This window comes from Asparagus officinalis, chromosome 7 (genome assembly GCF_001876935.1).
Source record: "Asparagus officinalis chromosome 7, Aspof.V1, whole genome shotgun sequence".
Classification (NCBI taxonomy): Eukaryota; Viridiplantae; Streptophyta; class Magnoliopsida; order Asparagales; family Asparagaceae; genus Asparagus; species Asparagus officinalis.
This window is the reverse complement of record NC_033800.1, coordinates 54,445,440-54,470,882: the sequence shown is the minus strand read 5'-3', so window position 1 is coordinate 54,470,882 and position 25,443 is coordinate 54,445,440. Positions and strand designations below refer to the sequence as shown.

Sequence of the window (25,443 nt, the reverse complement as noted above, 5' to 3'; positions counted from 1 at the left end):
AAACAACGCCAACCTACATCTGATCCGCTGCATTAATGACGTGTCTCGTAAACTGCCCCAACCACCACCCCGCATGGACGCTCTCAAAGTAAAAAAAATTATATATATATATATATTCAAAAATTTCATCGGGTTCAGATTGTTTATAATCTTAATTATAGAGAATGCGGTACAATTAGTTAGGTGGAGTAATACCATGAACTTATCTCTGTTGGTCCCATAAATCATATTATCAATTAGATAATTAATATCATTCATGGGTTTCACTAAGCGAAGAATATTGATGGATAAGCTATATAAAATATATACAGCTAAGGATGTAGAGAATCTGGACCCACATGCATACAATTAGAGCATAAGCTTCTTTCCCTAAAGTGGAAGGGTTAAGACACACTAATTCCTACGTGCTAAACATATCATCTTCCATATATAGATCCCTTCCTTAGGGATAGGATTAATTACCGTCAACTTTCTTAGAGGACCCCGTATATAAATTTTCCAACGCACCTCGGTTCAATAAAAAATTAAGAAGAAGTTGGAGACTTTCAGTTGGAGAACAGCTCCAAAATGTTTTCACGAGCCGATGTTAGAGAATTAATAAAGACATATATCGTTGGGTTTGCTTGGCCTTTGTTAGTTAGGCTCATGTGGTGCCTATGAGAGGTATGCGTGTGTCCACAAGAGAGAGGAGAGTGTTTGGATGCATGTGAGAGCTCACATGTGAGGGGATCCCCCACAATCCACCATGCACATGGGTGACATCAGTGGGGGTTTTGGAATGTACACGGAAAATGTTGTCCTTCGCTATCTTTAGTATTCTTGATGTGATCATAAATTACTTAATTATGTAAATTTTAATATTAAAATTAAAGAATATAAAATTATAACCATCAAATTCTCATCACAATTTTAAGGTTGGGATACCAAGATAAATTTTATATGGTGTTCTCAAAATATCATGGTGCTTTTCTCCAAATGTGTTTTTAAAATATCATGGTAAGTGTTTTTTGTCAACAATATAGTTTAACCTTTTTATACCAAATTAGTATTAAACATCTTATTAATAATATTACATACTAAATATAATATAATTACTTTAATTAACAATGTTATATATATATATATATGTATATATATATATATCTAAAAATATATATATATATATGTATATACTACTATATATTTTATATTATATATAATATATATAATATATACAGTCTTTATTAATAAATACATAACTTTTTTTAATGTTATATATATATATATAATATATATATTATATATATATACTATATGAATACTATACTAATATACTATATATAATATATATACATATAGAGGAGAGAGAGAGAAAGAGAGAGAGAGAGAGAGAGAGCGAGAGAAATGGGTAATGCTTGGTACCGCTATGTGCTGTTCTCATCCATCACATACCCCACTGTTAAATCGTGTCCCCGATATGTTGAATGAGTGAGGGGGATGTGACACATCACCTACAAGGCCAACTTTTTGTGCTTGGTAACGCCCTATTGCTCAATAATATATATATATAATATATATATATATATATTATATATATATATTATATTTTTCTATAATAATAATATGTATTATAGTATATAATATTATAAAAAATATTATTATGATATATACATACATTTTATAGTATTATATATAATTTATAGATTATAATGTTATATGCTATACATATTTATAATATATATTATAATATAATACCTAGATATTGTTTTCAAATATTAATATATTTAACTATTTTTACATAAATATGTTACTGTTATTAATATATTAAATTTTTAATAATAATAACATATTAACATTTTCTTTTTATTATTTTATGTATTATTATTATATTAATAGATGTTATAGTATATGTAATTTATCATTAGTAAGTAATTTAATTTTAATATGTAACTATTTTACCATTATTTTATAATGTAATAAATTATGATTTACTATATAATATATTATGAACATATTGAATATATTTATATTCAATCTTTTATTCTTAGAGGATCATTATTTTAGTATTAACTGTTATTATTACATAACATGTTATTCAAAATTAACAATATATTTTATTAAATATATAATGTAATACAATAATTTTTTATTATATAATTCAATATTATATCTTTACTATAAGATTATTTATTAATAATAAATTGTTATTGTTTTGTCAAATATTTTATTTTGTTATTATTTAATATTTATTTAATATAAAAATAGTATTTAAACTATAATTATTATATTATTTTAATTATAATAGTATATATATAATTAATTAATGGTGTTAAACATAGTATTGATATATTAGAAAACTAGTATTATAATGTAATATATTTAAATAATATAATTATATATAATAGTATTTAAATATAATTATTATATTATATTAATTATAATATTATAAGTATTATTAATTAATGGTATTGACCATAGTATTGATATATTTGGAAACTAATGGTATAATGAAATGTATTAAATAATATAATTTAATATTATATTATAGTTTGTAAGAAATATATTAAAATATATTAAATATATTATTAATACACTATATTAACATGCACCCTTCAAACTCAAAACATAAATACCAAACTTGAAACGTCTTTTATATTTTGAAATAAGTGTTGTGTTTTTAGTTTTTAACATTATACCTAACAAAAACAACATCTTTTTCAAACATATTGTGTTTTTTTTTGGCAAAAATATCATAGTATCCAAATGCTAGCTTAAAGTTTCGTTTTAATTGAAGGAATCTTGACATGACGGAGCAATCCAGGTTCATATTTTATTGGATGAGAATTTACAGGTTTTTTCAGGGGAAAAATATCGCTTCATGTGTCCAGAATTTAGCAAATAAAAATGCTTTCAACGCGCATGTATATAAATTCATAATCCTCGATGCTTCATAATTTTAAAGTTAGAATGTAGTGTAGAGATCTTTGACATAATAGCAAAGCAACCTAGATTTGGCACAAATTCTAAAACAAATTTAATAAAATAAATGGATATCGCTCCTCGAGTCTTTCATATGTGAAAATGCACTCAACTTGTAGTAACTTGTTAAGATATAAAACTATAACCTTCAATCCTAATTACTATTTCGAAGTTTTAATACAATGGACGGGTCAACGGTAATAATATTGCAAAAAAATAATAATTTAATTTATTGAAGTAGCTTCTATGAGGAGAATTTATTGAAGTAGCTTTTATCATATTCTATTTTGCTTCTGTCTTTTAATACGTCTTCTAATGTTGATGCAGTCTTAACGCAACTAACATCTTAAATTTGGATCCTCTAATTAAATGGGATCTGAATAATTCTTCAATCTTTATTGTTTAGTGAATTCTAATTTGTCTTGAACTAAAATTAAAGTAAGTGTAATTCAAGAAGAAGAGTATGATCTACTTGTGATTCATTGTAATTTGAAAATTGATCTCGCTAATGAAGTTAAAAAAAAACATACAGAAATGAACAAAAAACAAAAAAAGATAAGAATAGACACCAACCGACGTTTCCCATTAATCAACTGGCCATTATGTTTATCACATCAAAGCTTCACAACAGCCATTGGCAAGCAAATTTTTAAAAAAAAAGGAAAAAAAAGGAACACAATTGCACATTATCTTGAAAATTAATTAAATTCACTTCAGTACTTGTATTCTTCTATTTTCTTGGTGATGTGAAATGTCCCATGGTGCACATGTAGCTGTGCCCACAACAACACTATAAAACCCCAGCAGCCCCCTCACCTTTTTGCCTCACTCAAAGCAAAAAAAAAAAAAAACACACTCTTGATTCTATAGTTGGTTAACTACTTTAACAAACTTAGTCATGGCAAGCAAATATGGCATTATTCTCTTTTCCCTTCTCTTTATTCTAATTATATCCCAAGGAAGCCAGGTTCTTTTCTCTCTCACACACAAAATTTTCACTACTACCTATACAATGTTTATACTATTCAGATGATAAATGATTGTAGCTCTTTAGCTTAATTTATGAACTAACTTTCCCCTTAAAAAGAGTCAACAAGTAGCTAGTTATACCAGTGTTTGGTTTCTGGAAAATCATCTCCATCTCCTAGATTTTTTAAATGGTTTCTATTTTACCCATCAATTAATTCTTTCGGTATGCCTTTTTTTTAAAATGTACTTATATATGTTTATTAGCCTCTCCATAGATACCATATGTTCCATTAATACCAAAACTTGTTTTCTTTATTCCTTTGTATTATTATTATTTTTTTCGTTTGGTTTGTAAAGATACTTAATTTTTCTCAATATTTGTAAAACTGATTAGGTGGGCATTTTGGTAATTTTGCAGGCTAAGCATTCTCATGGACCAACTCCTCAACCAGTGGAGACGCCAACACCCAGTTCTCAACCCAACCTTCCAACGGTGTGAATCTACCGAAGAAAATCTCTAATAAATTATATCGTCTTAAATTGTTTCATATGATCTGGCGGCTAATTTTTCTCGTTGAAATTGGAATATTAATGCAGTACGGAGTCACTCAAGGAAGCCTCCAACCACAAGGTAAGTTTTAAGAGTCTTACTACTCCTAATGAAAATTTACTCTGATCATGATCTTTAATTTTGAGCGTAATTTTTCCATGTCATACGTCGTGCAGAGCAGGCTAAGACTAAGTTCCGATTTCTTAACGTGATAAAATAAAATATTGTTATTTTCGTCTTAGGCGGGCTTAGAAATGCTAGCTAATTAATTTGCCAACTACGTCAAGAAATCAGGGACCATGCATTTAGTTTGCAGAAAATTACAAGTACGTAAAAGATTTGGTACTAAACTGACTATATGTGGTTTTTTTCAAGTATGCGCCGAAACGTCACATAAGTGTTGTTTCAATCATTGCGATAATTAATCCGGCTAACTTTTCACTGTAAGTACTACATTAAGAAACAAATAAACACTAATGATGTTCTTTTTAACGATTTGATAAAGTATCTCGTAGCGTCTAACCATCGAATTATTCACCTGACTGACTAATGTAGTTGGAACAGCATGTTGTTTTTCCGGCCATAAATAATCAGACACGGTCGCCTAATTAACGGTCAATTCCTGCTTTTTTTTCTGAGTGTAGAATGCCCCGGGCGGTGCACGCAGCGGTGCTCTGCTACGCAGTACAGGAAGCCGTGCATGTTCTTCTGCAAGAAATGCTGTGAGACTTGCCTGTGCGTGCCGCCGGGGACGTACGGGAACAAGCAGTCCTGCCCTTGCTACAACAACTGGAAGACCAAGAGGGGAGGCCCAAAATGCCCCTGAACATTAAAAATATATAAATATAAATACGCACGTACCTAGCCCTGCCTATTGTAATGAAGTTTGATGGTGGCCTATCTTAAGGCCCGTCACCTTTTTATTGGAGTGTGGGTTGGCCTGGCCTATGCGCTGTGGCTGATTCATCGTAACGGTTTGGTGTGATCCTGGCCCTGGCTATATTATGGCCCATCAAATATTATTGTATGATGGCTCTTTGTTTTTGTATTAAGATGTTGTATTTCTTTGAAACAGGAGTTAATTAGAAAATTATGGGCGAAGAAATTGTACACTGGCGTTTTATTTTTCTTGAAATTCTAGTACAATAATGGAGCGGAAAGAGGTTTTCCTGTACAGAATATCAAGAATCCTATCCTATACAATCCGCAGACAATGTAAAGTAAGTTTAAATTTAAAAAACAAAAAAAACAAAATCCGGATGTGCCAAAAAATAGAATATTTCACAAACTTCACTCCTCATCGTCCAAATTTCAATGATATGGGTATGTAAAATCTTTTAAAAAAATTAGGGAAAAATGCTTCCAGCCCCCAAAACCCAAGAAAACATGCTCCCCTCTCTCCCATCCCCCCTCCCAAGACTTTGTCAACGGGTGCTTTGCCCCCAAAAATAAATATTTTGTTCTCTGAGCTTCCAAAACACAAAACCCAAGAGATTAAAATATGTGAAGACCATAATACCATTCTCTCTCTCTCTCTCTCTTTATCATGATGTTACTGATATTTGAAATGATTGATGAACATTATTATTTTATTATTTCTGTTTTTTATTATTTTCGTTGTTGATGAGAGGAACTAACTGTTTTGTTTGTATTAGGAGATTGTTAAGGTTACGGGTTTAATTGTTCATGTTAAGGGTTTAATTGTTAAGGTTACGGGTCAATTGTTAAGGTTATGGATCCTCTCTCTCTCTCTCTCTCTCTCTCTCTCTCTCTCTCTCTCTCTCTCTCTTATCATGATGTTACTGTGATGATAATTGAAATGATTGATGAGCATTGTTATTTTATTATTTTCGTTTTTTATTCTTATCATGATGTTGCTGTGATGATAGTTGAAATGATTGATGGGTATTGTTATTTTATTATTTTTATTTTTTATTATTTTCGTATTTTTACAATATTCGTTGTTAAAGACAATAGTTGGGTGTAAAGATTATGCGTTGGTTGTTAAGGTTACGGTTGGTTGTTAAGGTTATGGGTTTGTTGTGTAGGTTACGGGTTTGTTGTTAAGGTTGCGAGTTTAATTGTTAAGTTTACGGGTTTAATTGTTAAGGTTACGGGTTTAATTATTAAGGAAGCATTTGACAACCATAGCGTTTTTACCGTTTTTATTTAAAAAAAAATTGAAACGTGTTTGGCAACCGGGCCGATTTTTTGACTTGACCCTTTACAAAATCCAAAAAATAAACGTTTTTCTTAAAACACCAAAAAGGTGTTTTGAGATTCCGTTTTTTCATCTAAGTCGCCGTCGCCCGCTCGCACGCCCGCCTGCCTTCTCGGCCGGCCGGTCCGTCGCCCGCCGTCCCCACCTGTCGCTGCCTGCCGCTTGCCGCCGCCCTCCCGTCGCCGCTGCTTCGCCGCTCGCCGGTGCCCGTCGGTCGTCCGTTGCCCGCAGCCGCCACTGCTCGTTTTTTCATCTAAGCCGCGTCCGTCGGCCGCGTCGGTCGTCGGCCGCCCGCCGCCACCACCCACCGCTATCGCCGCCTGCTGCCACCCGCCCGCCCCCGTCGCTGTCCGTCGCGCATCCGCCACTGCTCGTCGGCCGTCGCCCGCCCGCCGCCACCACTCGCCGCTGTCGCCGCCTGCCGCCACCCGCCCCCGCCACCGCTAGCCATCGTCGCCACCACCGCTGCCCGTCGCGCCTCCGCCGCCCGTCGCCGCCGCCGCTAGCCCGCCGCCGCCCGTCGGCGGTTCCAACCGGTGGTAGGAGACTCAGTCATAAATAATCTTGAAGGAATAGGTGGTAGGAGACTCAGTCATTAGTGTTATCTTAACTCAACAGATTCTAGAGGAGGAGTCTTAGTTGGTTGGTCTGGTACTTTCTCCTTAATTCAGTCATATGTGGGTATCTTTTCTGTTTCCGTCCACCTTCACCATAAACCAACAAATTAGTACTTTATCTTTACATCAGTGTATGCCCCTACTGATAGGGATGACAGAGAAGTCTGTTGGTGGGAACTAAATCGTATTAGTTCTATTCTTCCAGGGCCTTGGATTCTATGTGGGAATTTTAATGCTACCCTTGCTGCTGATGAGCGTAGTGGTAGGAATGGCTCTTCTAGAGATATCAAGTCCTTTAGGGTTTTTGTTTCCTCTGCATCTCTTATTGATTTGCCTTTATCTGGTAGAGCTTTCACATGGTCGAATAAGAGATTAAACCCTTCCATGGCAAGGTTAGAGAGATTCTTTATTAATTCTGATTGGGATAAGAAATTTCCTTTATGCACTCAATTTTCTCCTCCTGCAATGGGTTCAGACCATTTTTCTATTATTCTTGATAGTGGTGGGATTAAACCACAACCTCATATTTTCATATTTGAGAGAAGCTGACTACATAACTCTAATTTTATCCCCTTCATTTCTAGTTGCTGGAATTCTTTTCAAGGTCAGGGTAATCCCGTGGATATGTTTATTTTGAAGCTAAAACTTCTTAAGAGAATGACCAAGTGGTGGAACAAAAATGTTCTTGGACCTATATCATCTAAGAAGTCAGAGATCTTATCTAAAATCAATTCCCTTGATTTGTTAGAAGAACAAAGACCTCTCTCTGATTCGGAAACTAATGGTAGGCATTTACTCCAATCTGCTTTCACACCCTTGACTAAAAAAGAAGAAAATTATTGGCACCAAAGGTCTCGAGTCCAATGGTTAAAAGAGGGTGATGCTAATACATCTTTTTTTCCACAAAACAGCTTTTTATCATAAGAAAGCTAATTTCATTGCATCTATCTCTTATCAGGGTAGAGACATCATTGGAGATTTTGAAGTTTCCAAGGCCTTCCATGATTATTACCATGATTTATTTGGTCAAGATAATAACAAACAGTTGAATATTGATTGGTCATCTCTATATCCTCAACATGAGAATAATTTGTCTTCTCTAGAAGGCCCATTCACTAACTCTGAAATTAAAAATGTAGTGTTTGGAATGAATGCTAACAAAGCCCCAGGGCCAGACGGTTACTCAATGGCTTTTTATCATTCTTTTTGGGATCTGATCAAGGAGGACCTTATTTCTTTAATATATTTTTTTCATGAGGATCCATCCCATTTGCATAGGGTCAATAAAGTTTTTATCACCCTAGTGCCAAAGCTCAAGGAATGCTCCATGGTTAAAGATTTCAGACCCATTAGTCTCATTAATTACCTCTTCAAGATTTTCTCTAAAATTCTAGCCAATAGATTGTCTCAACTTATGCCAACTTTAGTGGCACCTACACAGTCTGCTTTCCAAGTGGGTAAATCCATGCTTGATTCTATTCTTCATGCTAATGAAATGATTCACTCATGTTAAAAAGGAAAAAGTAAGTAGTTATATTTAAGATAGACTTTGCAAAGGCATTTGATTCCATAGACTGGATTTTTCTTATAGATTTACTGAAAGCAAGGGGTTTTGGAAATAAGTGGTGTGCATGGATTCACCATATCATTTCTTCATCTAATTGTGCAGTTCTAGTAAATGGTTCACCTTCTAAATTCTTCACTTGTAAAAGAGGCCTCAAACAAGATGATCCATTATCTACAATGTTATTTAACATTGTTGTAGATGTTCTCAACAGAATGATTATGAATAATGCTAAGGAAGGTTTATTATCCTCTCTTGGGCTTAAGGAGCCTCTCAATCATTTGAGAATCCTTCAATTTGCTGATGACACTTTTCTTTTTATCAAAATCTCTTTTAAAGACATCTCCATCCTCAAGACTATTCTATATATCTTTGAAGATCTATCAGGACTAAGTATCAATTATTCAAAATCATCACTTATATATTTTGGAAAAATTCATCAAAAAGCTTAAAGGCTCGCCTCTACACTTGACTGTAAGGTTGAATGTCTACCTATCAAGTATCTTTTTCTACCTTTGAGATATGAGAAATTATCAAAATTTGATTGGCAACCTATATTGGATAACCTTCATAGAAAGCTTGCATCTTGGAAGAAGAATTCTTTGTTTTATGGTGGGAGACTTATCCTTCTTAATTCAGTGCTTACTTCAATTCTGTTGTATTATATGTCTTTCTATAATCTACCTACATGACTTATCAAAGAAATTGACAAAGTTAGGAAAAAATTTCTTTGGACAGGAAATACAGATACTATGACATTCAATTGCTTAGTCAATTGGGAGAAAGTTTGTTTAAGTAAAAGAGGGGAGTTAAAGATATCTCATCTTTTAACACTTCTCTCTTAACTAAATAGTTATGGAAGTGCTTAGACATGAATTCCACAACAGGTGATTTTCTACACAAACTCTATGTTACTAAAGGTACTACTCTTCAAACTAGACATTACAATCCATCCAACTCTTCCTTTTGGAATGTTGTGCTATCTCATAAGGAGACTTTCTTCCATAACATAACCTGGACTCTTGGTATTGGTGACAAAATTAGCTTCTGGGAAGACAAGTGGTCTAGTTCCAATTGCTTAGCAAGTTTATTTCCAGAATCCTTCAAGTTAACCCTTTCTTCAAATGTTTCTGTTAGAAGTCAAGGCAAATTTATTGAAAAAGAATGGCATTGGCATCCATTGATGAGAAGAAGTATTTCCTACGCATCTCAAACAGACAGAGTCAAGCTCATGAATTTAATCAGGGAATTTCATGTATCCTCAAGCTCAGACCAACCCAAATGGTCCCTTGTTTCTAGTGGTATATATACTGTTAAATCTTTTTACAATTTCATAAACTACAAAGGTATTACTAGCCTAATTCATAAACTTATCTGGAACTCCATCATTCCTTCCAAAGTATGTATCTTCATTTGGCTTCTTACTATTAACAGATTGCATACTAAGGATGTTCTTCAATCTAAAGGGTGGAATGGGGATATCACTTGTACCTTTTGTGGGGTAGAATCAGAATCTAGAGAACATTTGTTCTATTCTTGTTCTATATCAAAGCAAGCATGGAAGCATTTCACTGATTATCAATTACCTTTCCCATGGCCAATATCCTTGGAAGAGTTTATGACAACCTTAGAGAATTGTCAGGGTATTACGGGACATCTATGGTGTGTTATTTTTGCATCAGTTTGCTGGAGTTTATGGACTACGAGAAATAAATGTATTTTGATCATTCTACTTTCTCCTATAAGTCTATTATTAACTTGGCTATCTCTGGCTTATATGACTAGATAGGAGCTGGAAGTGATTCAGTAGCACAGAAGATATCAGCAAAGCTTGAGGGACAACCAATCTGTAGAAGCCTTTGATGGTTCAAAGAAGAAGAAGCTGGATAAATTTTGTGTTATCTGTATAAACGTAAATATTAGTGATAGTTAATGACTTTTGTTTTATTGGGTTACAAAAATTATAGTTTCTCGCTATTATATGTATGGCTGGCTTTGGTTCTTCCTTATATCTATGTCAACAGTGAATGACGGTAAGGCCATCTCTTCATCTTCATGGATGTTTGGAAGAAGAATGTTATACATCATTAGTTTTTTGACACTATAATTTCTATATTCCAATTTGTGGATACACTTTGTATCCTTTCTTGTATATATATTTTTTATTAATTTTATGAACAGGGTATAACCTTATTTTTTTTCTCAAAAAAAATCTTGAAGGAATAAAGTAATTTTGGAAGTAAATAAAAAAAAGTATCATGATTTAGAGGCAAATTTAAAAATACCTACAAATTGAGGGGTACAAATTTAAAAAAACTCAAATTAAAATATGGGTAGATTTTAGAAACCCCCAGCAAGTTTGGTGTTTGGGATTAATTCTCACTAAACCCTCAATAACTTTTAGCTAAAAACCCTCAAAATTAACATCGTTAGTTTGTGTGTGCTCAAATTACTGAAACAAATCCTCAATAAATTTCGGTTGAAATCCAAATCAGTTTTATATTTTTTAACTTAGCTTGCAATAAAATTTGACAAAAAAAAACCCAAATAACAAATGCTTATAAAAATTTTAAGGCAGTATTTGACATTTTTTTAATTAGGACATAATTAGTTAGGGGGAAAATATAATTACATAAAAAAAATTATAAGTTTCTAACTAAATTATACAAGTGTTATGCCTGTGCCTGCAAGAGCAAGACATTTTAAATACTAAATTTAAAATGATGAGTAAAGCTAAGAAAATAAAATAATTTTGGAGCTAAATTTATAATTATCATGGTTTAGAGGTAAATTTTAAAAAACATACAATTTGAGGGGTACGGATTGAAAAAAATAAAATTTAAAATATGGGTAAATTTCATTAAACCCCAGTAAGGTTGGTGTTTGGAACTAAATACGTAATATGTTTAAAACCCTCACCAAACCCCCTAATAAATTTTGGTAGAATCAAAATTAATATTTTTAGTTCGCGTGAACTCAAAATGACCAAAATGCACTTAGTAAATTGTCGAGGATGATATTTACATTTTTTACTTAGGCCAAAATAAGTTTTAACAAAAAACCCAATAATAGATATTTATAAAATTTCCACAGTGTTATTTGTCAATTTGTTCCTTTTTATATGTTTTTTGTAATTTTCATTTTTTTCATTTTTTCCTTTGAATTTTGAATTTCTAGGGGGCTATTTTGTATTTTTTAAATTTATAGAAGAGTATTTGCACTTTTGAATTTTTAAGAGGTTGTTTGTAATTTATGAATTTTTAGAGATTATCTATAATTTTAAAATTTTAAATGCCATTTACTATTTTATATTTTTAAGTTTTTTTTTCAATTTCAAAATTTTCAAGGTCTATATAATCTTTTACTTTTAAGGGTTCGTTTGCAATATGCCTATTTATCAACATATATTTATAATTTTTAGGAATTTAAAGGGGGTTGTTTGCAATATTTGAATATTTATATGTGTTATTTATAATTTTAGATGACTATTTATAATTTTTTACTTTCATAATATCTTTAATTTATAGTAAAATCAGATGAAACGTACCTTATAAAATCCTACAAGATATAGTAACTATTTTTTTAATTGTGACCAAAATTTTCTTCTTACTCTTAAAAAATATTTTTTTTTCTTAACCACTGTTTGATTTATTTTCATATCAAATTTTGGTCTAAGATTTTTCCTTTAAATAATTTGAATATATATTATTAATTAAAGTAATATTAGAATATAATATCTAAAAGAGTTAATGACAATATTCATTAAGAAGGTGTTACTCGTTTCAGATTGTTGGTTTGGACTCGGACAATTGCATATGAATCCGACATTCTTGGATTGGGACCTGGACTTGGATTTTATGGTTAAAACTATAGACTCTTGGATTAGATTTTATTTTTTGTGAGTAGAATTCTTAAACTTTTGGTTTGGATTATTGAACCTTTGCGTTGGTTTCGTAGACTGAGGGTCGGATTCTCAGACTAAATTTTAGATTTGTGAATTATTTGCATTAGGAGGTTCAAATTAAGTTATTATGTTTAATTATTAATAAAAAAAATATATTTTGAGAAACCACCCTCATTTTGATTAACGGATGACAACAACAAAAATGAACACATCTTACAATCCATTTAAACAGTTCAAACAAAATGTACATATAATATTAAATATTTAAAATATTTATATATTCAAGTAATGTTAAATAATAAACATATCTAATTTTTTATTAAATATTAAATAGTATTAAATATATTTCATTTTAAATGAATGAAATTTTTTTATAGAGGTTGATTAAAAATATTTTAAAATTAAATACATTCAATGTTAATATATAAATAAATTAGAAATATAGAACATTTTAAAATTAAATATATTTAATTTGAAATATATTAAATATTTAAATAAGCGAAAAAGGGGCACAACCCTGGACACACCATAAACCACACTCTTTCACTAAATGACAAACTTTTTAGTACTCCAAAGCCTCTCCTGTCCTCAAATCAGCCCTCTCCTCTCCTCTTTTCCAAAAAAATAAAAGAGATTAGCCCTCTCCTCTCCTCTCCTCAAAAGCCCTTTCCTCTCCTCTTCTCTCCTCAGCCCTCTCCAAAGCCTCAATTAAAATCTTGTCTGTTTAAATTTACAAATTAGGTTATCTATTTGAATGTTAAACTTTTAATTTTTATAAAATTTAATGATTTAGTTGAAATTTTGATGTTTAAATTTTGTCAAGTTATTTTATCTATTTTAATGGCTTTCATAATCTGTTTTAGGCAATGTTTGATTTGTTGCTATGGAGTGGGGATCATGGAGAAGAAGAAGAGGTATTAAACGGTTTTTCAAAAGAAGAGACTGATGAGATAAATACTAATGAAGATGGAAACGAGGCAATGAAAAATTGTGAGGAGAGAGTTGAAGAATCGAAGGTGGGAATGGAATTCAACACACCAAACGAAGCTTATCTGTACTACTCAAGATTTGCTAAAGAAAAGAGATTTGCTGTGGCGAAAAGATCGTCGGGTAAGGGAAAAGATGGTGTTGTGAGGCATGTAATTCTTCACTGCAGCAAAGGTGGAAAGGCAAGTGCGAGAGGAAGCAACCCCATCAAGGCACGACCACAAACAAAAGTTGGTTGTCCTGCTCATCTTAATGTTCGTTTAAGGCCGCATGGGAAGTGGAGATTAACAAGCCTTGTCTTGGATCACAATCATGATCAGAGCCCAGGGAAGTCCAGGTTTTATAAGTGCAATAGCGTACTTGATGAACATGTGAAGAAAAAGCTTGAATTGAATGATAAAGCCGGGATCAAATTGCACAAGACTATTGACTCACTTCAAATTCAGGCTGGGGGACTTGATAAGCTTCCATATTTACCTCAGGATTGCCGGAATTATTTAGACAAGGTTCGTCGTTTACGACTTGTAGAAGGAGATGCAGCAACGATGCATAGTTACTTTATGAGAATGAAAGCCAACAATTCTGATTTCTTATATGCCATGGATTTGAATGAAAAGGGTCGACTAAGGAATGTATTCTGGGCTGATGCAAGGAGCAAGGCAGCATGTAAGGAGTTCGGCGATGTTGTGACATTTGACACAACATACTTGGTAAACAGGTATGACATGCCTTTTGCTCCATTTGTAGGCGTGAATCATCATGGTCAATCAATATTATTAGGATGTGGACTCATCTCTCATGAGGACACAGAGTCATTTTTTTCATGGTTATTTTTGACTTGGTTGACATGCATGTGGGGTTGTGCTCCTAAAGGAATTATTACCGATCAATGTATGGCCATGAAGAATGCTATAGAAAATGTATCCTGAACACCCGACATCGGTGGTGCGTATGGCATATTATGAAAAAGGTACCAGAAAAGTTGAGTAGGTACTCTGCCTATGAAAAAATTAGTTTTGCCATGTGTAAGACAATTTATGATTCATTGTCAATAGAACAATTTGAGGATTCTTGGGATGAGTTCATAAAAAAGTATGATCTTCAAAGTAACACATGGTTATAGGGGTTGTATCTGGAAAGGGAGCGGTGGGTCCCTGCTTATGTGAATGATGTATTTTGGGCGGGGATGTCATCCACACAAAGAAGCGAGAGTGTGAATGCATATTTTGATGGTTACATTCATTCAAAGACAACCCTGAAACAATTTGTAGAGCAATATGAGAATGCATTGGCAAAAAAGGTGGAAAGTGAAAAACAAGAAGATATGAAAAGTTGGTACTCTTACATCCCGTGCGTCGGAGAAGATGAGTTGGAGAAACAGTTTCAAAGTGTTTACACGAATGAGAAGTATAGAGAGTTTCGTGAACAATTTGTTGGGAAACTTAACTGTTAATAGGTAAGTTTCCTTCTAACAACCCATTAACTCCTTCGTCTTCCCTGATAACAGGACCAACCCCATTCCTCTCCATACTACGACCACCACCATCATGGTCATCATCGTGTTCATAGTCAACAATCATCAAACTCCTAGAAAACCTCCATCGAGGTCCTCGTCCCACTAAGATGAGCCTCGGCTGCCACCTTCCTCCATCCTCCTCTCCGCTCCATCAGCTCCTCAGAAACCAACCCGCTCGCCTCCGACTCCATCACCAAGTCCTCTCCACGGCATCGACCACCAGCTTCGACGAGCCCGCGTTGAGCGTGGACCCTACGGTGGCATGGACGTAGGCAGAGCGGAATAGGGTCAGGGTTAGAGGGGAGGAGTCGTAAGCGCGGGAATCGGAGTTGAGCTGGTGGAGGAGGGAGCTCGAGGGAGAGGAGGGAGGACTCGGAGAGAGGGTCGCCGCGGAGGAGGGAGGGAGTTCATTAGGGAGTGGAGGAGGTGGTTGGGGATCGGTTGCCGGAGGATGAACTCGAGGACCCAGCACGGGGGAGCGAGAGGGTTTTGAGATTTTGGGGGAGAACGAAGATTTCTCCTGCGATTGATTTTCCACGTGGCTGTTGTTTAGTGAATGGTGTGGTTAGAGGTGTGGTTTGTGATGTGCCCGTAGTGGGACTCTTAAATAAGTAAAGATAATAGGAGTGAGAAAATCCATAGTGTAAGATCATAATCCATCAATTTTAACTTGGTAGGATTGGAATGGAGTGTGGATTTTAAAATCCTAGTCCTAATGGCGATCCTAGACAACCAATAATAACACCTTAAATTAAAATCAAAATCCTAGTCCTAAATCAATAACGCATTAAATTTAAATCCAAATCCTAGTCCTAAACCAATAACACACTAAATTCAAATCCGAATTCTAGTCCTAAACCAATAACACCTTAAATTTAGATTTAAATTCTAGTCCAAAACAAATAACACCCTAATCTGAAATCCAATAAAAGTCCAAGTTCAAATCAACAATCCTCAACCAATAACCCACCTTAGGGGGTGTTTGGTTAAATGAAGGTGACTCAAATGTGTGAAAGTTACTTATTTTTGCAAGTGTGAAAGTGGATCCACGTCAACATGAAAGTGAATGCAATGTTTGTTTGTAAAAATAAATTAATCTTGGAACTAGGAAAATAAAGATGATGTGGCAATTATTTATTTATTTGTTATTTATATTCATATTACACTCTAAACTCTAATAATTATTCTGGTAAGAACTAAAGAACGAATTGAAAGCCTCAGGTATATATATCATCAATTACTTGTACTAATTTTTATAGATTCTTTGTATTCTGTATTTTTTTACTTATGTACTTTATATTTTTTTAATAACGTAATGGCTTATTAAATGCCTAGTCATGTTACAACTGTACAACAATCACGCTAAAATTTTTTTAATAACGTAATGGCTTATTAAATGCCTAGTCATGTTACAACTGTACAACAATCACGCTAAAATATATAGTCATGTTCATAAATTGTCTAATTCGTACTATATACATGACATAACAATGTGCACAACTATTAAATGTTATAAAAGAAATAATATATAATTAATTAGGAGTGGTCTCCACTTTATTCTCACTTTCACTTGACTTCAGCACTTTTTTTAGGGGAACTTAAACATGCATTAGAGCTGATGTGGACTCATTTTAACATTTCACTTTCAAAATTACTTTCAATAAAACAAACACCAAAAGTCTTAAAATCATTTCACTTTCACACTTTTACAATTCACTTTCATGAAAACCCTCTAAGGAAAGTTTTTCTGAAACTCAACGATATGATATTACGTAATGATATATTTGCACAGTTCATTGAACCGGCCCAAACCCACAGAGCCTTCTCTTTACTGCTTGTTTATGGCCCTATTCGGCCCGTTCGCGAGGAAAGAGTCGTTCTGTCTTCTCGCTCCTTCGCCATTTGCCTCAATTCGAATGGCAATGGCGGGTTAACGCTTTGAAAACCCTAGAGTACGGACTCTCCCTCTTCTCGCTCCCCAATCCAAAACCCTAACCCTAAAATTCCCTCCCAAAATAAAAACCTCTGAAATCTAGTCTTCCAATCAACCACCCACAATGGAGAACACGTGGCCAGTCCGCTGTCCTGAGAACGAGGAGATCGCTCTCTACCTCTTGAAGAAGCGGCAGGAAATGGCGAAGCCCAATGGAATCGCAGAGAACCTCGACATGACGCTCTCCAACGCTTATCGAAGTATCTGCAGTTCCAAAAATCCCATCAAGACCATGAAGGATCTCTCAAAGATCAAGTAGGTGTTTCAAAGTTTGCGTATTTTGATGAAATTGGTTGATTTGAGTTACGGATTTTTCGTTGTAGGGGTGTGGGGAAGTGGATATTGAGGATTATGAAGGGTTTTTTCCCTGATTCTCCTGCTCCTTTGGAGGTTTCACCGTCAAAGGGTAAACATTTTGGTTAATTTTTCATTTTTAACATGGTTTTTGATTCTGTATCCTAAACTGAGCGTTTAGTTATCATGAATAAACAATGCTGGATCCTGAAATCTGTTCACTGAGTTGTTGGGAATTTTTTTGTTAGTATGTTGTTGGGGGAAGTGTACATTTATTTTGCCACATATTAGAATTGAACTGATTTTTACCCATCACTTCGTATTACAATGTTGTTGCACTCATAGATACAGTTATAAACGAATCATTAATGTCAAGAAAATTGGAAGTTTTCGGGTTCATTTTAGATTTATAAAGCATAGAGCAAAGGGAAAAAACGTATGTAAAAGGAATAGAATAACTAATATTATGGAGGACGGAAAATTACATGTCTAATTTAGCATCAGGTGTTGCAATTCCGCATCCAGTGGAGGTTGTTTTATTAGTATAGTATATAGATAGTCTAGATAGATATATAGTAGATTCATACATACATAGATGCCATTCTTTGGAGTGGCCTTGCATCCGGTTAATATGATGGATGATTACATAACTGTATGCTGACACTGAGTGTACTTATCTCTTAACTTAGAAAACTCATGAATCTCGAAATCAGCTAGTTGCATATCTGCTTAAGATTTTAGATATGTAGATTTTTGTTAAAATGATGGATTTAGTCTATTGTTTTCATAACTTCTAATGTGATCTACTGTGATTAGTGTAAAGTGATGAACCAAACAACTGCAGTTATTTTACATTCTACATCAGTTCCTCTATCATTGAATTGTTTGCTTCTGTAGGAAAGAAGACAAAAGGACCCAAACGTTATGTTCCCCAAAAGAATTCAGTAGCGTATGCCTTGTTAATTACCCTTTATAGGTACACAACAAACCATTTCTCTTTTTCTTTATGTTTATGTTTATTTTTGATGACATTGTGGCTTGAAAGTCAATTTTGTTCTTTGCACTTCTAGAGAAATGGCAAACGGTAATAGTTTTATGAAGAAGCAGGAACTCATTGATGCTGCTGAAGCTAGTGGGCTTTCACGAACTGCTATTGGGTGAGTTATGCTCTTAGCCGGATATTGTTCTCATCTATTGCCGTGGAAGTTTGTGAAGGTGATTATTAACTGATTGCACTTTCTTTGTTTGTGACAGACCAGATAAATCTAAAGGAAAACCTGGACAATTTGTGAGTTCAGGTAGGGATTGGTATACTGGATGGAGCTGCATGAAGACATTGGTGTCAAAAGGATTAGTAGTGAAATCAAGCTGCCCAGCAAAGTAAGGCTCATTTTCTTTGAATCTCAGTTATAATAATTAAAGTAAGGCTCATTTTCTTTGAATCTCAGTTATAATAATTTTTTTAATGATGATTACAATATCAGTTGATTTCAGTTAGTTTAAGACCCAATTTTTATATCTTAGGCATGATTTTTCAGGTGGTGATAAGGCTTGTGTCTGATATGTTGCCAAAATTCTTGTTTCCTCGTGAGAATTTTGTTGTCGTCTTGAGTTGAATTTATATATTTTGATAGTTTATTTTTTTCACTAAATGCAACACAATGGAAAATATAAGCTTCAGTTTTAGGAAACATAATATTCAGTTTTAAATGGAAACAATTCCTGCAAAATAAAAAGAAAAGAAAAAGGAATAAAACTTCTACCCTTGAATGGTGCCTGATGGTTCTTGACAGCGATCTTGCCAGCTTAATTCATATTAATTAATCAGTAAAGTTTGTAAAATTTCCATCTTTTTATTGAAAGAAAAACAATCAGAGGGTGGCAGTGGGGTTGAAAAGGATGGATTATGCACCACATATGGGTATCATTACGCATATTTGCTTTGATTGAGATAGGCATGGACTCAGATACGGACATCGATGGGGCACAAATCACTCACATCTATATATTCTTTAAACAAAACTTGACGTGAATAAGATTTGCTAAACTCTGTATTTAGTTGACAATTCATGTGATTATCCAACATGAAGATTAGCAATGATGTAGTACTTAAATGTTATTTAAATAATATGAAGCTATGCAATACTATATTGATGTGGATACAATTTGGTGAGCCGGAATCTTTGAGCTAATAAAATTCATTTCTATCCATGTCTATATATATTCCAGAGGAAATAACAGGATTCACTCGGACACTATAGTGGAAATGTTGAAACAAGAATAGACAGTGCACACCTTCACCATAGGTGTTCATTTTGTCCTTGGCTCCTTGCTCATGAAAGGTCAAGCCGATACCATAAGTTTTCTTGTGCGAAAGGTGCTACTTTGAGAAGTCACATATCACACATGTTGGGGATTTAAGTTTCAAACAGAAAATATTTTATCCAGTAAATGAGTAATAAATGCAAGTTGGATTTGTTTGGTTGAAAACCTGTACTAGGTTGGCATACTTGTATTTATGCTGTTTGTGCTTAGTTATTCCAACCAACTTTATTTTTTTTGAATTTGATGTATTTTTGCAGATAAATTCAATTCAATCATATAAACATGTGAGTATCTATTCTACTATTTTCTAGATACATGCTAACTCAAGAAGGCCAAGAAGCTGCACGTGAATGCATCCTGAGATCTGGTTTAAATGATTCTTCTGCACTGTTGACTGCAATAAATGGATCTCAAAGCTCTCTTGATCAGCAAACAGTATCACATTTGGATTCCGCTGTCACTGAAAGAAAAGCAAGGTTTTCCTTTAGTAGTTCAAGCTGTCAAAAGGAATTGAATGATGTTTCTAGGGTAAGATTACTCCTGAAATACTCATGTAATCTGAATATTTCTGATTTATGCTTTTCTGCAGAGCATGAAATTTCCATCCACTGATTATTTATGTGACAGGCCAGCCATGTCAAATAGATTGTTCAATTTATATTGTGTTTGGACCTGTCATGGTTCTGATACGATATGTCTATTGGTTGTATTGTTTTAACTTGGCATCACATACTTTGACTAGATAAAAAAGTATTTATCAGAAATTGACTAGAAATTGAGTTTGTCGTATCAAGCAGCCATACTTTTAGGTGCACAGTTTCATTTAAGATTTCTCGACAACATAATGCAAATTTATCAATTTATAATGTTTTTTATTGGAACTTGGAAAGCTAACATAAGCACAATTAGGCTTGTCCCAGTTGTAGTTTGATTCACTAAATAGAAATATTTCACTAATTATCATTGGATGGACTACAAATCGGGAGGAAAGTTGCTTATCTCATTGATTAAAGCTTGATTAAAGGATTGTGGTTATACATAGGCCTTTTAATTTTGACAATTATTAATGAAATATTTCAGCTTTTGTTGTCTTGGAAGCTCTGGATCTGAAAAAGATACCTTTCCCATTGTTGTTTTGCAGAAATTTGGGGATGACATAGTGGTTTCTTCTGATTCTGACTCCATTCCTGCGGAACTTGAGAGTTATTCTGCAACTGCAGAATTTAGTACTTTCTCTTCCATGGATACAGGTAATTTTTCATGATTTTATTAGAGGTTTGATAGATGATAGTTCCGTTGCATTTTGTTCAATCTTCTCTTCACCAACCCAATTATTGGTATACTTGCATGCAGGTAACAAGAAAGGTTTTATTTCTGCTGCTGCTTATCATGAAAATACACTCCATAATAATGTAGCTACGAGTTCTTTCAATCTGAGGGGTTGCACTTCACATGTATCTTTACTTCAGCCCTCTTGTATTTTTTTTCGTATTGAACAAAATTTACGCTAATTTCTCCTTTTCTAGACATAAGATGCTATGTGCTTGTAGTGATACATATGTTTTTTGTGGACTACTCAGGATGTTCCTGTTAAAAAATCAATAGATGTGGGCACAGAGGTAAAAGATGCAAACATTTTGGCGATGCCACCTCGAAGTTTTGGGGAGAACTTTGAAGAGACCTATGATGTTATCTTGATATTGGATGATCGTGAAAACTTTGGGTCAGTATGAGTTCCTCCAACCAAATTCCCTACCGGACAACTCACCCACTACCCCACACCAAAAGAAAGAAAAAGGAAACTATCTACCACTTGCATTTCGGTTTCTGAAAAATTTTCAGATTCCTTTATTTGAGTTTTCATTGTCACTTCTCCCTATAATTATATGTCTATGGAACACATTTTGTCTGTTCAAGATCACTATCTTGTTTTTATTTGTAAATATTTCACACATGACTGTCTTTTAGTAAACCAAGCTTGAAACATTTATGGGTAGACATAACAGTATAATCACCATTTGCTTTATCTTCAAAGGTACTTCTATTGAGATGTCTCCTTTTTTGTTAATGCAGCTTTTGATAAATTTCCTTTGTGGAAAGTAAATTGTTCTGGGAAATAACTTCCTTTTCAAAAAATTTACTCCGAATGTATGTGTGCGTGTGTGTTTGTATGTATGTTCTATGTTCATATAATATATATGTTTATGTATATATGTAGTACAAGGATTAATGGTTATAAGGTAGCGTCTCATTTAGCAAAATGAGCTATGAAGAGATAGAAGTGGTGATGTCAACACCCTTTTGATGTGACAAGTAGGGTATCTCTTGGTAGCTCATTTAGAAAAGTGAGCTGCCATCTCATACCCATTATTTTCATATATGCATGCATGCACGTATATGTATATATATATATATGCATGCATACATGTATCATATGTGTATGTTAGTTGGGGGGTGGGGGAGCGCGTGTTATATAAATAATGGGTATGAGGCAGTAGTTCAATTTGCTAAATAAGCCCCAACTTATATTACATGTATATATAATATGAGTTGGCGGCGCATGTGACAAAATGAGCTACAAAGAGATAGGAGTTGTGATGCCCACCTGCTCCGATGTGACCAGAAGACGGATTTCGTTACTAGTCTATCACTTGATAGTTCATTTAGCAAAATTAGCTGTCATGTCATACCCATTATGGTATTATATATATCCTTTTGTCATGCCTTTATGTTTTAGTCTCTTAGTGTTTAGCCGTAAAGTATCTACAGCTGCAACGACTTTGGGCCAATATGCATCTTATATCAATGTACTCCTTCTCAACTTTAATGTTTTTGTAGTAGTGGATATTGTTTATGTTTCAAGGCAATAACTACATTTTCCTATAGGTGTCTTTCTTAGATTTATTTCTCACAAGCCAAAATGAAATTGTTAGTCCTGTCTATTTTGTTTGTACTGCTCTTTATCATTTTATTATCTCTTGATAGGAATTTAATGTCCTATTGGGAATTATATTTTCAGTGACAGTCCTGTCTCGCCACATGAATTAAGGCGATGGGCCTCATTCTCTCCATAATTATATTTTGTTAATAGCTAATCGCGAGGCTTGTGTTGACCACATCCCATTGGAGTTGTCTATTTTAAGATTCAAGCTAATTAGCCTCAATCTGAGTATGAAACTTTTAGCAATATCCTAAGCTCCTCTCCAGCTTTCAGGAATAGAATTTCTTGTATCTTTGAATTATTGGATCTTGATGGCTTTGCTTGTAGTGTTTGAAACATGTGGACCGCTGTTGTGAATAGTAATGCATAGCGGCGCTATAGCGATTTTCATAGCGTTAGCACTGGCTACCGCTATGCTATCAGCGAAAGCGGTAGCAAATAGCGGCCAAAACCGCTACTCGTGATTGTGCGCCTTCCAGCACTTTTAACTGCTAAAACCCGCTTTTATTTGATGGATAACTTTTATATTCTACCCGACCCATACCCAAACCCGACCCTTTTTATCATTACAATCCTATCAGATCTCTTCTTTCTCCCTCCCCCTCCCTCCCTCCCTCCCTCTCCCATTATCTTTGATTTGTATCCACAAAAGAGAAAAAACCCTAGACGCTGGTTCTTTCCCCCTCTCTCTCTCTCCCGTGCTTCCTCCCCATCTCCGGTGCTCTCTCCACCATCTCCACCATTTCCGGTGCTTTTTTATTCTTTAAAGTACTTTGTTAATATTACGCAATTGATACACATCTATTTCATGCTTAGGCTCTCTATAAATTATCAAATATGCATTTGTAGAATTTTTAGATTTTTCTATAAATCTTTTTATTTTTAGAATATTTAAATATATTTAAATTTGACCACTATTTGTTACTATTTTATCGCTATAGGGGCAAATAGCCTTAGCGGTACCTCACCGCTATGTGACATTATCGCTATCGATAACCTTGACGTGGACAACACCCTGTATCAACTAGTTGAATATTAACTAGCATAACCCTTGGAGCCCTCTGGAGAAGTATTCCCATTGATTATTGCCTTTCAACTCTGATGAATTTGGAGGCCCACTTGAACTTGTGAAACTTTACTCTTTAGAATGTTAGTCCAATCATGACAGACAACTGTCTACAACAAGCTTTCAGACGTCCAGTTACTCACTATTTCATAGCTTCTGACCCTATTTTCTGAGAATATGGCCATTAACAAAACATAATGGATGATCGAAGGGGTCCATTTAGTTGACCTAATATTATGATTAAAGGCTTTGTTACTGTTGTAGTTATATTCAAGTGATGAAATTTAACAGAGATGGACTAAATTTTGACAAAAGGGTGTGCTTACCATGTGACATGGCAACAACATCTCCTTTAAAGGTTTCCCGGTAGAATGACATGAATTTTCCATAAAGACCATGCCTCCTTGGCACTGTTATAAATAACGGTAAAATAGTCCCGCAATAGCGACGCTAATAGCGTTAGCGGTCCCTTCTCGAGACGCTGTCACCCGCTACGCTATCGCGCAATAGCGGTGACATATTGCGGAATATGTCTGTTCGTAAAAGCAGCTAATAGTGTGTCATGGTAAATAGTGAGCGATCGCATTCGAAATTTGCTTTTTGATTACTATTTAAAAGCGGTTTGAGGCTTATTTTTTTAAAATTAAACTCAACCCTTGACCATTGCATTCCACCGTCTCCTGTGATTTTCAGCATACTCCCGCCACCTCTCATAGCCTCTGGTACCTACCTTGATACTTCCTCTCACCTCCTTCACCGTGAGCTCCTCTTAGGGCAGTCCTATCACCGCTAAGCTCTTCTTCTCGAAGACGATGACTTTTTGACTCCTCCAGTCATCTTCGGTATTACGTGATGGTTACATGTCTATTTCATGTTTAGGATCTCTTTAAATCATCCAATATGTACTTTTAAATTTCTTAGATTTTTCTTTAATTTTTCTTTTTTAGTATTTATACATATCTAAATTAGACCGCTATTTGACTTTGCGCTTTTTACCGCTATTTTGCCGTAATAGCCCGAAATAGCCTTAGCGATGCCTCACTGCTACGCGACGCTATCCGCTATCGATAACCTTGCTCCTTGGCGATAATATCTTATCCAATAAGCAACCCAGGCAACCTGGTTTATGCTTGTCTCAAAGGGAAAATTAGATCGCTGCTCCTTAGCACTCCGTGTCCACCCTGGACCTCTGTTAGGAGATGGTGGGCAAATATCTGCAACATATCCTATGAAAATCACTTGCAGTCTCATGATATGTTCTCCACAGAAATAATGAAGAATATACCTCTTTCAAACATAGCCAATCATAAAAAATTCATGATGTTCATCTCAATTTATCTAGGTCCATGGTAACATGTCAGTAAAAGGTTACCTTAAAATGTCATTGACAATATGGCATGTCAAGAACATATCCTTTAAAATATCTCCCTGTGGAATACCGGTAATTTTTTAGAAACCATACAGGGTTAACTTTGACCTGAGTTTGATTCCCTCATATCACTTTGCCTCTTTGCTTAGGCTTTTACCTTTTTTTGTAA

General features: G+C 34.3%; 2 protein-coding genes and 1 pseudogene across 3 annotated transcripts in view; all 3 read left to right on the top strand.

Moving 5' to 3' along the window:
* Positions 3,787 to 5,589, top strand: LOC109849730 (protein GAST1-like). Its single transcript, XM_020419593.1, has 4 exons — positions 3,787 to 3,925; positions 4,346 to 4,420; positions 4,525 to 4,558; positions 5,122 to 5,589. The coding sequence occupies exons 1-4, from the start codon at positions 3,857 to 3,859 to the stop codon at positions 5,301 to 5,303; spliced, it is 360 nt and encodes a 119-aa protein (XP_020275182.1). The 5' UTR covers positions 3,787 to 3,856; the 3' UTR covers positions 5,304 to 5,589.
* Positions 5,797 to 15,223, top strand: LOC109847159 (annotated as a pseudogene).
* LOC109849037 (crossover junction endonuclease MUS81) overlaps positions 17,145 to 25,443 on the top strand; it is a 17,736-nt gene continuing 9,437 nt past the window's right edge. The window contains exons 1-9 of one of the 2 annotated variants that reach the window (XM_020418803.1): positions 17,145 to 17,534; positions 17,603 to 17,685; positions 18,471 to 18,549; positions 18,644 to 18,730; positions 18,828 to 18,953; positions 20,210 to 20,426; positions 21,040 to 21,148; positions 21,252 to 21,352; positions 21,479 to 21,621. In XM_020418803.1, coding sequence (XP_020274392.1) covers positions 17,344 to 17,534; positions 17,603 to 17,685; positions 18,471 to 18,549; positions 18,644 to 18,730; positions 18,828 to 18,953; positions 20,210 to 20,426; positions 21,040 to 21,148; positions 21,252 to 21,352; positions 21,479 to 21,621 — 1,136 coding nt within the window. In that variant the 5' untranslated portion in view covers positions 17,145 to 17,343. The remainder of the gene's footprint in view (positions 17,535 to 17,602; positions 17,686 to 18,470; positions 18,550 to 18,643; positions 18,731 to 18,827; positions 18,954 to 20,209; positions 20,427 to 21,039; positions 21,149 to 21,251; positions 21,353 to 21,478; positions 21,622 to 25,443) is intronic. The other variant, XM_020418802.1, reaches the window with a different exon arrangement.

Bases quoted from the DNA above. Each gene is read 5' to 3' on its own strand.
- LOC109849730 (XM_020419593.1), top strand. From the start codon at position 3,857: ATGGCAAGCAAATATGGCATTATTCTCTTTTCCCTTCTCTTTATTCTA. The intron at 3,926-4,345 runs GTTCTTTTCTCT...GTAATTTTGCAG, and splicing joins TTATATCCCAAGGAAGCCAG to GCTAAGCATTCTCATGGACC. The intron at 4,421-4,524 runs GTGTGAATCTAC...ATATTAATGCAG, and splicing joins CTCAACCCAACCTTCCAACG to TACGGAGTCACTCAAGGAAG.